The sequence below is a fragment of the Anneissia japonica genome, unplaced genomic scaffold, assembly GCF_011630105.1.
Source record: "Anneissia japonica isolate Jap-2015-1 unplaced genomic scaffold, ASM1163010v1 scaffold673_len1821605_cov196, whole genome shotgun sequence".
Classification (NCBI taxonomy): domain Eukaryota; kingdom Metazoa; phylum Echinodermata; class Crinoidea; order Comatulida; family Comatulidae; genus Anneissia; species Anneissia japonica.
The window spans coordinates 624,337-638,255 of NW_022717449.1; the positions used below are offsets into that span (position 1 = coordinate 624,337).

The window sequence follows — 13,919 nt, forward strand, 5'->3', positions numbered from 1 at the left end:
TTTTGGAGCCCCCCTCCCCCACTTGAATCTGCCACTGACACATCTTGTTTTAAAGTCTGTACAATTGAATTTATTCATTGATTTTTTATTTATTTTGGTTTATAAAGACATCTTACAATTTACCATAGAATCACTACCAACATTCCCAACCCCATATCATAAGAGAATTGCAAATCAAAATTTAATAATTCAAAAATAGAAACTCTATTCATCAATTTATATCGAAATCAAATTAAAATCTCTACATTTAGGTTGTACAGTATATGAAACACTGGTGTACACAATCACTTGTCACTGTGGGTGGTTTTGTTGGTTTTGCTTGTGCATTCATTGAAAAACGTATATCGAATCACATGTATATCAAACACCGGAAAACTGAAATGTCAATATGGTGAACCTAGTAGTACTAGGGTTCTCTTGGGAACACAAACCAAATTAAATTATGGTAGTATAATTATGGAAATCTATACAAACATTATCATCAAAATATCTTTTAGCCAATGCACTTCTGTATATACTTCATTGATAATACAGCTTAGTTTGAATAACTTCACAGGTACCATATTTATTCGAATATATGCACTGGGGCATTTATTATTATACGTATATATTCAAATAAATGCCACTTAATTACATTAATGTAATGTGAACTACAACACATAATTAACATCAAAATGTGTTGCATTGTGACCATATACTTCTTAATCCCAACCATTAAATAATAATAGAATGTGTTGAGAATGATGTTGCTTCCATTAGATTTCTTTACAGTCATATTCGAGGAAAAAAATCTACAGCTAAAGAAAGGCACTTATTAAATTTTGAGGTTCTGGTGGGGGGGGGGGGGGCACGGGTGTATTATTTCAAAGCCGGGCATTTATTGAAATGAATACAGCAAATATAAATATGACTCCAATAAATTAAAGTGATACAATATTTTGATCATTTTCTGAACTGATTATTTTTACTTGTTTGATGATGGCGCGAAGGTGAGTGGGTGCGTCATGATTATGTGAGGAGACATTAACTCGCAAAACAAGGTGACTTTTGTCTGTTTGAGCAAGATTTTTTTGCTTTGAACATTTTGAATGGGGGAGCAACTGGAAGAGCGATTTTTTTTATTTTTTTGGGGGGGGGGGCAGCACCCATGCAGAGACCTAGATACACCACTGCTTTATTGATTCACTCAGGAATAGATGCAATTCTTGTACAATGAGTGTATTATAACTGCAAACAGGTGCCCTCAGCTGTAAGTTGTGTACACAGTATCCAATTGCAAAATGGCAAGCTCTGGATGTTTTATTTCAGCATACAAAAAGGTTGAATGTGGGTCTAAAATTAATAACATGATATCTCGAAAGAGCAACATCTGTCTTGGTTAATGATGTTCAATTACACCTTTTTGGGTGTATCCTTGTTCATATTAAATTTTCTACATCACCATATGAGTGTGCCTTGTGGAATATTATCGGAAAAAAAAGAAGTTTGCAAGACCCAGACACAGGTTTTAAAGGAGGTGGATTAGTAGAACCAATCCCACAATAGTTAAGATATTTTTGTACAAAAGTTCAATATACTGTACATAAATATAAATTCTTTCTGGCAAGAAAACTCTCTTAACATTTCCTATTTTAAGAATGATTAGATAAAAATTTTGCCTTTCTATGTATCCGATTAATTTTTCTGATTTTTTTTGTGCTACTGTATTTCATTATGAAGGACAGGGAGCAAATCTTGTTTGGGCTTTCGCTCATATCCTGTCTGAGCAAACCATGTTGTTTAATTTCTTTATATAGTACTGTATTTGCCAAATAAATATTATTATAGGATAAAAAAAAGATTTTTAAATTTAAGTTTGTGGATCAACCACATTGTACATGTATTCCAGGTGAAAACTTTTTATCAATTAATAATAAGCTGTTAAAATCTACTTCTGCAAGAATCCAGCCTTTAGATTTATGCACGAAGAACACCAATTTGGAAGATAATAAAGTATTAACTTAGATGAACGGCAATGTTATAGATAATATTTAAGTGTTCAAAAACAAACATCTAAAAAAATGGAACAAAAAGATATTCACAACAATGGAAATATTTGCACCTTGATGTCCGTGATATAGACAATTCAAATTTATTACAAACTCTTACATCATTCATAAAAACAATTATCAGACATTATTTTGTAACATTTTGTATAGGTTGATGCAAGTCAGCCGTCCTTATGGTAAGAGAATCTACAGTTCAAACGAAAAATAGCATTGTCAAGATACTGTCTGTCGTTAACAAAAAAAAAAACCTTGTCAACAAATCATTTCAATGCTAACTTTTAGCCGATTCACAACATTTTTAATAGAAAAATCCTTAAACTGATTACCAGCCAATTTAAGAGACTATGCAAAGAATATAGAAACAGTATTTTTATACATCTGTAAATTAGTGAGAAAAAAAAACACTTTCTTTTTCTCACAAGTCTGTTCACACCATTAATTTTTCTTTGACAAAAAAGAGTTGTATGCCCATATATAGTCATGATGTGACTATATACAGAGCTTACCATGCCAAAACCAACATCTGTGACCAAACCAAGACTTTTCATACATTATATTTATATTCTCCCCATTATAAGCTTTAAAATGATAGGTCATATTGGAATTGACTTCTGAAGTTGAGTAAAAAGTATTACGGCTATACAATACCGCCACATTCTTATGCTAATTATTCAGTTTTACATTTAGCGACAGTATGCTGGTTTTGGGATGGCAAACCATATATGGTCATGATGTGATGTCATCATTACCATATTTAGGCATGTCATATGTTTTTTGTCAAATCAAATTTGATAGTCTACACAAGGCTTTACAATTGAAAAGCTAGTAACTTTTGATAATGCAGTAATACAAAGTAAGCGATTCAAATTAACCTTGTTTATTAACTCGACATAGACAGTATAACTGTATAAAGACAAATATGCTTCTCTAGAACAATCTTAATTTTTCAACTACAACGAATAAATTGCACAGAATTTAATAAAGCAAAAATATCTTTGAAACCAATGAATAAAAAGAAAAATGTTTGAAAAAGAATATAATTTTTTGCCCATGCTTAACAACACAGTATATTTTCTAAAATCTTATCTATTTTTAAATTAATTTACAAAGAAACATCTTTAAAACTCTATAAGCTTATGCATTTGTTTCTTTAGAGATATAATATGATTTTGCACAATATAAACAAAACAAATACTTTCATGTAATAGATAAACAACATGAACATACATGGAATATTAACAGAAATTAAAACTTAATTTTATATAACAATATGGATTACAATTACAAAAAAAAAAAAAAAATTATTATTATGCAGCAATGTAGCAAGGACTCCAGGAATATTTAATTTCTTATAATCATGAATCTGGGATATAATTCAAACTAGATTTTGATACAGATTTTACTGTACCTTCTAAAAATTCACTGGCTTTTCAAAAATCGCTTCCAACTGATACAATTTTGAATAATTTATTATATTGATCTAAATATGCTATTAAAGTATGACTATTAGTATTATTATTCGTTTCAGTATTAGATTTCATTAAGCTTTAATGATTAAATATATAAATAATATTTAAAGCCTAGAAAGAAAGTAATTATTTAATTGTATTTGTTTTCTCATATTTCTCCCATCTCATTAAAGCAAAAACCCTGTACAACAATCTCTAATGCTTTACACTTTTGGTCTTTCAATAAAATATTTACTCTATTTACTTTCTAGGTAACAATATTAAACATTTACTTCAAATTAAAACCTCAAGAATTATGTAGCAAAGCACACAAAATAGGGAATAAGATGTTAAGTTTAGTCAATGAAAAATAATACATATGAATAGAGCACCAACTTATCCAAAAGCTAGAAAGTAATACAATGACTAATGAAGAGAAATTAATTTAAAAATATATAGCCATTTAAAAAATGTTTCATTATTTTCCAAGTATTCATATTAAAAGAAATTTAATTATTTTACAGGTTAAAAAATGTAGATATAACAAACAATGATAAATTTTACAATTAACATATGAACTCAATTAATAATAGAAACTGCCAAGATAAAGTATGTAAGATAAAAAAAAAATGATTCCTTATAAATCAAGAAGATCTGTGTTGCCAGTATAGAAACCAATAAATAGAAATAAATGCTGTGTTGATGAACTATTTCTTGCTCCAAATTGTTGAAATTGGGGCATTTTTCAAAGGCAACTGTGTATTCATGAAAAAACACAGGTTAAGCATGTATACTGAGAAGCTTATAAATAGTACAGAAGTGTTACTGGAAGAGCTTATTTCTCTAATTTTGTTACAAATAATTTGAATACTTACATTTTTAATTTCTTACATTTCTTAAGGTTAACATTTCAATCTGACATAAAATAAAGGCCAACACAATTTATTTTAATAGAATTGGGACTTATCCATATCAAATGTTGGTTTTATACAATATAAGTCAAATCAAACATTTGTCCAATTCCCTTTCTTTTTTTTTTTAATTATTCAAAATAAGATATTGAATACATTACTCAACTATCAACTTATGGAAAATTAATAAATACTGCTCTCCATGTTTTAGATAACACATGAAAAATAGAAATACTGCCCTCTACTGTTCAGAGGGCATTAAAATTATGACCAGATGCAACCATTAATTTTATCCATGATTTTTCCAACCCTTTACAATATATATAGTAAAATCAAACCTGTGGTGAATTATTAATTTTGTTGAATTTTCTGAAAATTCTGGGTAGTTGAGAAATACCTTTTGTTTGCTCCTTAATGGATGACTGAGTGTGAATTATTATTATAACAATAAAACAGTTCCATAATTACAAGTTATTAAAACCATTAAAATTCCCATAAAAATCTTAAAAGCTAAAACTCACTTGGTAATCTTGCCATACAAATTTCCTGTGATACATCAGTGTTCATCATAAGGAAATAGGAAGTACAACCCCGACAATGAATATGTATTGTCCTTATTCAATTTTTACATCAATACTTTGGATATACACTTTCTATTTTAACTCCAGTCACATGTGATATAATACCTACTTGAGGAAGCACAATACAAAACGTCATTATCGACAGTTTATACGGTTACATTCAAAATGGTTTCCTTCTTACAGTCAATATTGATAAAATAGTAACAGTTTTCATGAAGATGATATAAAATATTATCTTGGCATTAATCAGCAAGACATTTATAAGAAGCATTTAAGTATTAGTTACTGGTATCATGGTAATGATCTTTCAGAACAAACACTAATTTGAGAAATTAAAAAAAATAAGAGCTGATAAATCAATGCAGTTTCCACGGCGAATACAGGTTATTGGTCGGTTTTGCAGTAATATCAGCAAAACATTGTATTCTTTAAAAAAAGTTTAATATTCTAATAATTCTTATCAGAACACACAACTGCAAAGTGTGTAAATGGATACATAATTTCTATGATGTTGCAATTATGTTGAGTGCTAATTTCATCCTTATTACAGTTGAAGGGGTTACAAACATCCTGTTAATAACAGTAAGAGTCCTTTTAATTGGGAAATACTCCTGGTATCAAGATGGGAGGTCTATACTTAGCAAACACTTCTCCAGTATCAACAAAGGCTGCTCTCATCTTCAGTAAAGGTAACATCTAGAAACAACAGCATGTGCCCCGAGCAGGGTAACATCCAGAATCAACAGCATTGCCCCTAGTATCAACAGAGGGTACCCACATGGGTGCCATCAGCTTCAGCTAGCTAGAGGCACCTCTGATTCAGCAAAAAGTGCCTCTAGAATCAACAACAGATCACTTTAGCATCAACAAATGGTACCATCAGCGAGGAACTCCCTAATATTAACAAGAGGTTTACTTCTAGCATTTACATGGCGTAAGTACCTCTTTCATCAAAAAGTGACAACCATAGTCTCTGCAGGGGGCACAATGGTATTCTAGCATCAACCAGGAAACCAACGGCATCAGTCCAGTTTGAGGGAGACTCAGAGCAGGTTGTCGTGCACAGCGTAGAGAAGCATCATATGCTCGGCGCCCTTGATGTTCAGCTTGTGTAAGGAATAATGACTGATCACACATGGAATCGATTTAAAAGGTTTACTAAATTCACCCAGTATGTAACCTTCTTGGTGTAGCACTATCTTCATATGCATATAGCCTTTTGCACTCCTGTAGGAATAACAAATACCAATATCAATATTATCAATTTATCAAGAATTCTATAACTATTATCTCAGCCTATACAATGCAAATAACAGTTCCTCCTCAAAAACAAACAGTCATAACAATGAACATATCATATGAAGTATGTAATATTACCTATTTGGAAAACATACATCAGATCTTGGAAAACATACATCAGATAGATTCTTATTAATTACAACTACATACATCAAGATATACATTTATAACTCAGGGTACATTTGTCAACAAACTGAAGCTAAATCCATTATTATTACTGTTTCATAATTTCATTAATAATGCATGCAAAGTTCGAAATAATTTACTGTATGTAAATAATTCTCATTACATTAAAGTGCATGTAGATATAACTGCTGGAAACCGTATCTATAGTATTTGTTGACTGGTAATTATTATCATATATTAATAACAGCTTTAGAAAATTAACTGAAACAAAAACAGCCAAACTGTTACTGCAGCAACAACAGTATAAAAACACATTATCAACAGCCAATCAAAAATAATGCTACTTTACTGGAAACCGAATACTTTATTATAAATCCTATTAAGTGAATTAAAGTACTAAAGAAGATGACACTAGAGAAAACATGTTCCATTGTTAGTCATGATACACATAATGATCTGCTTGATGTTTAAAAAAAACAACACAATTCACTGGAAAGCATCCATCATCACAAGTTGTCACTCACCCAGTTACCGTAAGTATCCAAAGTACAGAAATCACACATGGATTGCGTAACAATTCTTGCAGATATTTAAAGGTTTGTACACACTATCAAACTATATGCAAAAAATGTATCTGATATGCCCATATATGGGCATGATGGTGTCATATTACACACAAATATGGGCATATCACATGTATTTGTCACATAAAATTAGTGTGGCAAAAAGTATTATGCTAAAAATGTGAATTGTGGGATTGTAGGATTTGTGACAAAGCAACTGTTGGAAAACCATCTGCATTTTTTGGATTCCTATTTCCCGAGTAACACTGACTTATTACAAAAATTAAATCATATATCAAGGAAAACATGATATTTATAAGCGTAAAAATCTACAATTTCTATTTTTTTTTTTTTTTTTTTTTTTACAGTGACTGTACACCAGTTAGGCATTTTCCTATTATTCATCTCTTTACAATTCAATTATTATTTTGTGCTAGTTAAGAATTAAACTAACTAAGAATTAAAAGCATGTCCTTTACATTGTAAATGTCAGTAGAATAAAGCTAAATCTAGGCTACAATAAAATATAATGAAGTCTGTTACTACATATTAGGTAGATTTTAAAGGAGGTTGACAAGTTTGATGGTGGTCTGAGTCAGCTAGGCAAGGTTGGGTTAGAGTGCTTGACCTCTGCTTGATGCAGGTTTGTTGGCCAGTTTGATACTGATTTGAGTCAGCTAGGTCGGTTTTGAATACTACATGTGGGTTGATTAGTATAGTAGGCAGTTGGCCATTTGGCTTTGAGTGCTACATGCTTGCCAAACTATGTGCCAGCTAAATGTAGGTTGATTAGTAGCCAGTTGACCAGTTTAGTATTGATTTGAATCAGCTAGGCTAGGTTGGGTTTGAGGGATATGCTTGCCAAACTAGTGATGTCAGTGCTACAATTATATGAGATGACATAAAGTACATCCTGTATGCTTGCCAAGAACTCTAGCTGGCAGACTGCTGCACCGGCCCACTACATGTTGGAAGCAAACCAACATGCCATGGGGAGACCTACAGTACTGTAACTTGGAATGAAATCAGAAATTTACATGCCCATCAGACCTCTCCACTGTCCAATGCCACAACAAAGACTCTGGACTAAAAATATTAATTTGCCAATCCAACAACATTATTTTGATTGCCAATTCTTCATATTGCGGTCTAAAAGCGCAAACCTGGACGATTCTAAGCCATAAAAGCTCTCCCTTTGTGCCTCATCAACATTATTATTTGGGACTTGGGCCAAGGTAGTAGGGATTTTATAGCACACAGGGTGATTACAGAACTATCAGTTTTAAATAATTTTTTTTTCTGAGTTGCCAGGCCTAGGCAACATAAATTGATGCTCACTGCCCATGAGTGCATTTAAATTTCTGTATGATTTTATGGTTTAAGCAAGAACAAGAAAAAAGGAGGATAGCAAAAGACATAGAAAAAGTATGTCAAGAACATTTATTTGGTACTCTTAAACTATGAACTCACTTTAGTGACAATGAGAAATCCTTTGCACTACTTTCACTTTGACGAACTAGGTAACTTCCTTCACGGCAGGATTTAAGCTTCTTTTCAGCATCACTCCTAGAAAGTTTACCATGATACCACCTAAAACACAAAATGAAATTTAAAACAAATTTACCTTAATGTAATTCATTCAAATTATATTTGTTTTATAGTTAGTGGCTTGTTTAGATACAGTTCCAATTAAAGACCACCTATGGGACCTGAACATTTGGGGTAGTCTTGGGATTTGGAATTTTTTAGTCTTAATAAATTGAAGATTGTTTTTTGGTTCTTTGAAAAAGTGACTTGAATTAAAGGGCCGCCATTTGGAGGGTGCACTGTATATTACAACTGACAAACAGTTGTTGTTTTTATTTTACCAAGCATAATGGATAAATATTCTCACATAAAAAAATATGACACAAAAATATGTGACTATCTAAATGACATTTTCAGTGTCAAAGGGGGATGTAGCACTGCCAGGGAATCCTAAACCTATCCCTTTTTAATGATATCCAAAAAGATAAACATTTTGATGGATATGTATGTGAATTTATGATATAGTCTGAGTTTGTATTTTAATTTAATCTAACCAGGAAGCAATTCTCCACAACTGAGGTAATAAAAGACCAATCTTCATGGGTGGCAAGTAGGGAGATGTAGAAATGTACAAGATAAGATAGCTAGCATGAGTATACCTGTACTGCACATGTTCTAGCTGTTTAAATTATAATAATACGCTGCTTGTACACTTAACTGGGTACTTTAGCTGTTAGAAACGTTCACTATAACAGCTGTAACCTGTACAGCATGATGTAATCTAAACACCAAACGACTTTACAGGATTAATAAAGCTACTGTACAGTACAACTGTAACAAATTACAAAATATGAAATTGCCTTAGCATGTTGAATTTCAACATTATTTCTATCAACTAGTGTTGTTAGCAAACATGTAATGGAATAGATTTGAGTTGATAGAACTTGCTGTACTACTGCAGCTAAGAGCAAATCTAAACACAGGCTAAGCTTACGGATTCATGGCAATATGTACACATTTTTAATAGCTTGTCAATCAAAAAATGTAATAGCTTCTTGTTGCATTTTAAAAACCATCAAAATGATTATCCTGGTATAGTAGTGGTTGGAATAGTATCCAGGGTCGCGAATGTGGAATGTTTCAGCTCTAAGGGCCTTAGCCCCATTGCCTCTGCAAGAGCGTTCTCCCAGGCCTCCACCAGAACACTCAGGTCTCTCAAGACTGCTGCCTCTAATAAATTTTTTTTTAAACCCCTCTTAAAGAAACCTGGTTATGGGCCTGAGATTTATCTCAACACAGTCGGTACTGTGTGGAACTCAATCGGGTGTATGGAAGCAAAGTTATGACCGTTTGAATAATTGTCACCTTATCAACTTTATTAAATCAAGTTTTGAGAAAAATGCTTTTATTTTCGGCAGGTTTCTATTTATTTTTCACTAGCTCCCATCCAAAAATGGCTAAATTTTACCTCTTACAGTTGGAATTTTAAACTTAAATTTCAGGAATAGTAAGATTAAATGTTATACTTTATTTATTACACAAACACACAAAATTCCCGTTCTACGCCCTATTCTGGCTATTGAGGCTTGTTTCTCAACACAGTGCAGTGCGAGTTTACAGCCCATTTGTGAGCTTGTGTCACAATTTCGGTATATAGCCTGAAGGCTAACATTTACTTAAGGTTAGATTAAGGATTTTGTTTACTGTTTATGAACCAAAATAAATTTTGACCTGAAGACTATCGATTGTTTTACACTTCCTCAACAACTTGCCAATTTCCTTTATTTGGGAGTCAGCATGCGTAGGCGAACTTCCTTAATGGCAAATCTACTACTTTCGTTGATATCCTGCCTTGTTCAATTGGGATATCACATCATGGCACATTCTATCCCAACAAAAATAGGAGCGTCCACATTCGCGACCCTGGATACTATTCCAACCACTACTATACCAGGAAAATCAAGACCAAGATACCCGATAATTTAAAAAAAAGTGTCTTCAACTAAATCCTCTTTTATAATCCCATCCTCATCATGAATTTACGGAAAGTAATCTCACATTACCTCACACATCAACACAGGAAATACATCATAAGTCCAGTCAAGTACGTAACTTAATCTTATAATTCTATAAACACAATGCCAAAAACAGTTCCTATTCAAGAGTAGCCCTTTCCCGTTTAAGGGCGTGTATCATATTCAAATGATTAATGAGTGCAAACATATTATAATGTGACCTTCATGTTGCATATCTCGAATTCAATATGCCTAGAAGGATAAATACGGGCTCAGAATTAAATAAAATATCAGCTCCTTGGAGACTCTCCAGTGTTTTTCTGGAACACTAGAAGGAAACCTATATCCCACGATAACAGAATACAATGTGGAACGGTTAGAAACAGCCGGTGACCTCTGCATCTTGGGCAGGAAGCTTATTTCAAAAGACAAATCCATCGCATTCCACATGGAGTGATTCAATGTTTGAAGTAGACAGAGATCTTAGCACAATATTTCCTCAAGTTCAATCACACTGAATGCATTAGAACAAAATGTTTATTAAATAATACCATTTTGTAATTCATCTCTATGGTTAATGTTTCATAATTCATGTTCAATCCTACATATCTAGGAACAAGTTTGGAACAAACCAGTTTCGCTGATACAGCATCAATTAATTTGGAGTTCATTATTATTATTCCAGCACAATGTAAATAACCAACAGCATTCCACACAAAATGCAATCTATTGGATGAACATCATTCCAGATTTACTTAGTGCACATAGAAAAATTATTAGATTATCACTCTTTCTTTTTTTATTGATGAGGGAGGGCGGTTTTTTTGGTTTTTTTTTTTAAATCAGAACAATAGATTATTTCACTTTTGTGTTTATCAATGAGGAAGGGACTGTTTATATTTGGTGTGTAATGGTAAATATTGTATAAAAACTGGTTTAATTTTATAGTATTTTAAAGAAAATGTATTTGAAGTCACAAAATAGCATTGGTATTTTTATGCTGTTGAAATAATTGATGCGGCAAAAAAAGTTTTTTTTTATTCCCGCATCAATATTTCCCGAATTTTTGACGCAGGCGGAGTGATAATCTAATAAATTGTTCTATTTGCCCTTATCTATTTGGTGTGAATCTATCCCTCCTTTCAGGATATAGCCCACCTACATTTATGCATAACATTACCTATCGTAAGATTAGGAGTGAAAAGGATGAACGATCTAAAGTTACTTATAATTTCACTATGAAATACTATAAATCATGCATATAAGAACATAAAAAATTTTATTCTAGGAAACCCAAGTTAATGTAAGCCAATAAAGCCAACTTCCATCTATCGAGGATGGGGTTGTCATGCATTTAGACATTTAAAGTTTCATCATAAAGGTTCCATTATGAAGGTGGCCCAAGTTTCATTACGAAGGTGGCCCTCGCCACCAAGTAGGTATGAAATATACACTAACATGAGATAACATCCAAATGCTACACCTGCTAATACATAGGCTGTGATGATTAATCGACAGAAAAATGCTTGACTTGAATACTGAATGTGAAGTAGTGAGGAATAGAAGCCAAGTACCGGTCAAAATGATAAACACAAAATACTTCTGCGAAATCAAGCCATGATGGGGAGTGGTACTCTAAAAAAAAAACCACATTACAATTAATTTTAGTACCACTTCATGTTCCTTTTCTATTAACCTTGCGGCTTCGTGGATGGCGAGACCCTCAATGTATAACCAGCTAAATTAATTACACGCTATCCCAAAATTTACTTTCTGCACTCTTCTCTTTCTGTTACATTTTGGCTAAATTTCTACCTTTTCCTTTACAATATCTGTAATGATCTAACTGCATGTTGTATGTATGTATTAAATTTGACTTCATGTTTTAGGCAAACCTTGCAATACATACCCCTGTTCTTGGAGAGCCTTATTAGGGTCAACGTATTCCCCTACTGGGTCTGGTTTCGGTCTTGTAATTTCCAACCGTAAATTTGAAGATGGTTTATTTGAACAGCTACTGCTACGACTCATTTGAGTATGTTCTCTATTACCTCCTGTAGTATTGAGAAAAAGGAAATTATAAAACAAAATATATTGACATTGTGTTGGTTGCATTTATATATTTATGCATACTGGTCATGAATTGCCAATTGTTAATATCACGCTGTCTTTTTAAATGAAAATAAAATTATCCCTCTTTACTGACACACCACAAAATGCTAACAATATAAATATAACATCACTGTGTACATTGGTTAATACAGAGACAGTAGGAACAGAGTTCTAGCTTAATATCCAATCTGTACGATGATATAATTATGTGTTATCCAAGAACAATTGAAAATCAGTACTAAACCAGACTACAACACCCAAGGAAATACCCTTCGAATTAACAGCGTTATTTCAACTCATTTTCTTACTGTGGTATACTTTAAATAATATTCTATATTCATTCACAGGAAGTATGCAAATTACAATGCATTGTGGGTTATGATGCTATACATACCATGTGCTGCTTGGTTCATACCACGGATTCTTTTCCATTCCCAGGGTTCATCATACTCTGTTGGTGGTCTGTTATCTGTTTCTGGTGTCGGTCTCAATCCGTGATTAAGGCTGGCCACGTCGGATCTACTCCTAGACCTTGGTATACTAATGTCGGTGGGTGAGGTAGCTTCTTCTTTGGCCCGGTTTCTCCTCATCTGCCATTCCCATGGCTCATCGTACTCGCCTCCCGGCCTTGAATCCGTGTCAGGTGTCGACTGAAGGCGTTGTCGTTCCTCTGATCGCATCGTAGAAATTGCATGTATTGTTTCCTGTACTCTTGGTGATAACCGCCCGTTTTCTAAAGTTAAGCCATTGTGATGCGTTTTAACATCACCTCCAGGTGGGACTATGGGTTCCGGGTGGTCCTGTGGGGGTTTTGGTTTACCATGGTAACTAGGGCGGTTGCTTACTGGGGCAGCTCCATTACTTACTCTTCCTCCTTCTATATAAAATTTAAAAAATGTTGTTATACTGGATTAAATGCAAGACATTTTATGTAAAATAATTGGGCTTCCAAAGTTTATAGTAATTCATGAAGACAATTTAAGAGACAGCTGCTACAATGGTAGGATAATAGTAGGAAACTAATTTTATACAGGCACCGTGGAGAGATACCATAGAGGTTTAAAGCCCCATTCCTGGAAAAATTTCACAAAAATTGAATTTTTTTAGAAAATATGCATTTGCATTACTTCAATTATTATAAATCATGGAAAAATATTGCCATGAATTTTAGTTTTACGCAAAAGAATAAAAAAAATGAGAAATACAGACTATTTCTCATAAAATATTACTATTTTCTCGATGAATTCATCGTTACTAGGCAAATTCAGAGGTTGTAGATCGCATCCACT

The 13,919-nt window shown here is 32.9% G+C and overlaps 1 protein-coding gene across 3 annotated transcripts in view; it reads right to left on the reverse strand.

Annotated features, from left to right (window-relative positions):
• Positions 1-2,092: 2,092 nt before the first annotated feature.
• LOC117110246 (SH2 domain-containing adapter protein F-like) overlaps positions 2,093-13,919 on the reverse strand; it is a 43,672-nt gene continuing 31,845 nt past the window's right edge. For all 3 annotated transcript variants that reach the window (XM_033252876.1, XM_033252878.1, XM_033252877.1), the window contains exons 3-6: positions 13,025-13,507; positions 12,428-12,572; positions 8,447-8,566; positions 2,093-6,215 (exon numbers count right to left, since the gene is read on the reverse strand). In XM_033252876.1, coding sequence (XP_033108767.1) covers positions 6,032-6,215; positions 8,447-8,566; positions 12,428-12,572; positions 13,025-13,507 — 932 coding nt within the window. In that variant the 3' untranslated portion in view covers positions 2,093-6,031. The remainder of the gene's footprint in view (positions 6,216-8,446; positions 8,567-12,427; positions 12,573-13,024; positions 13,508-13,919) is intronic.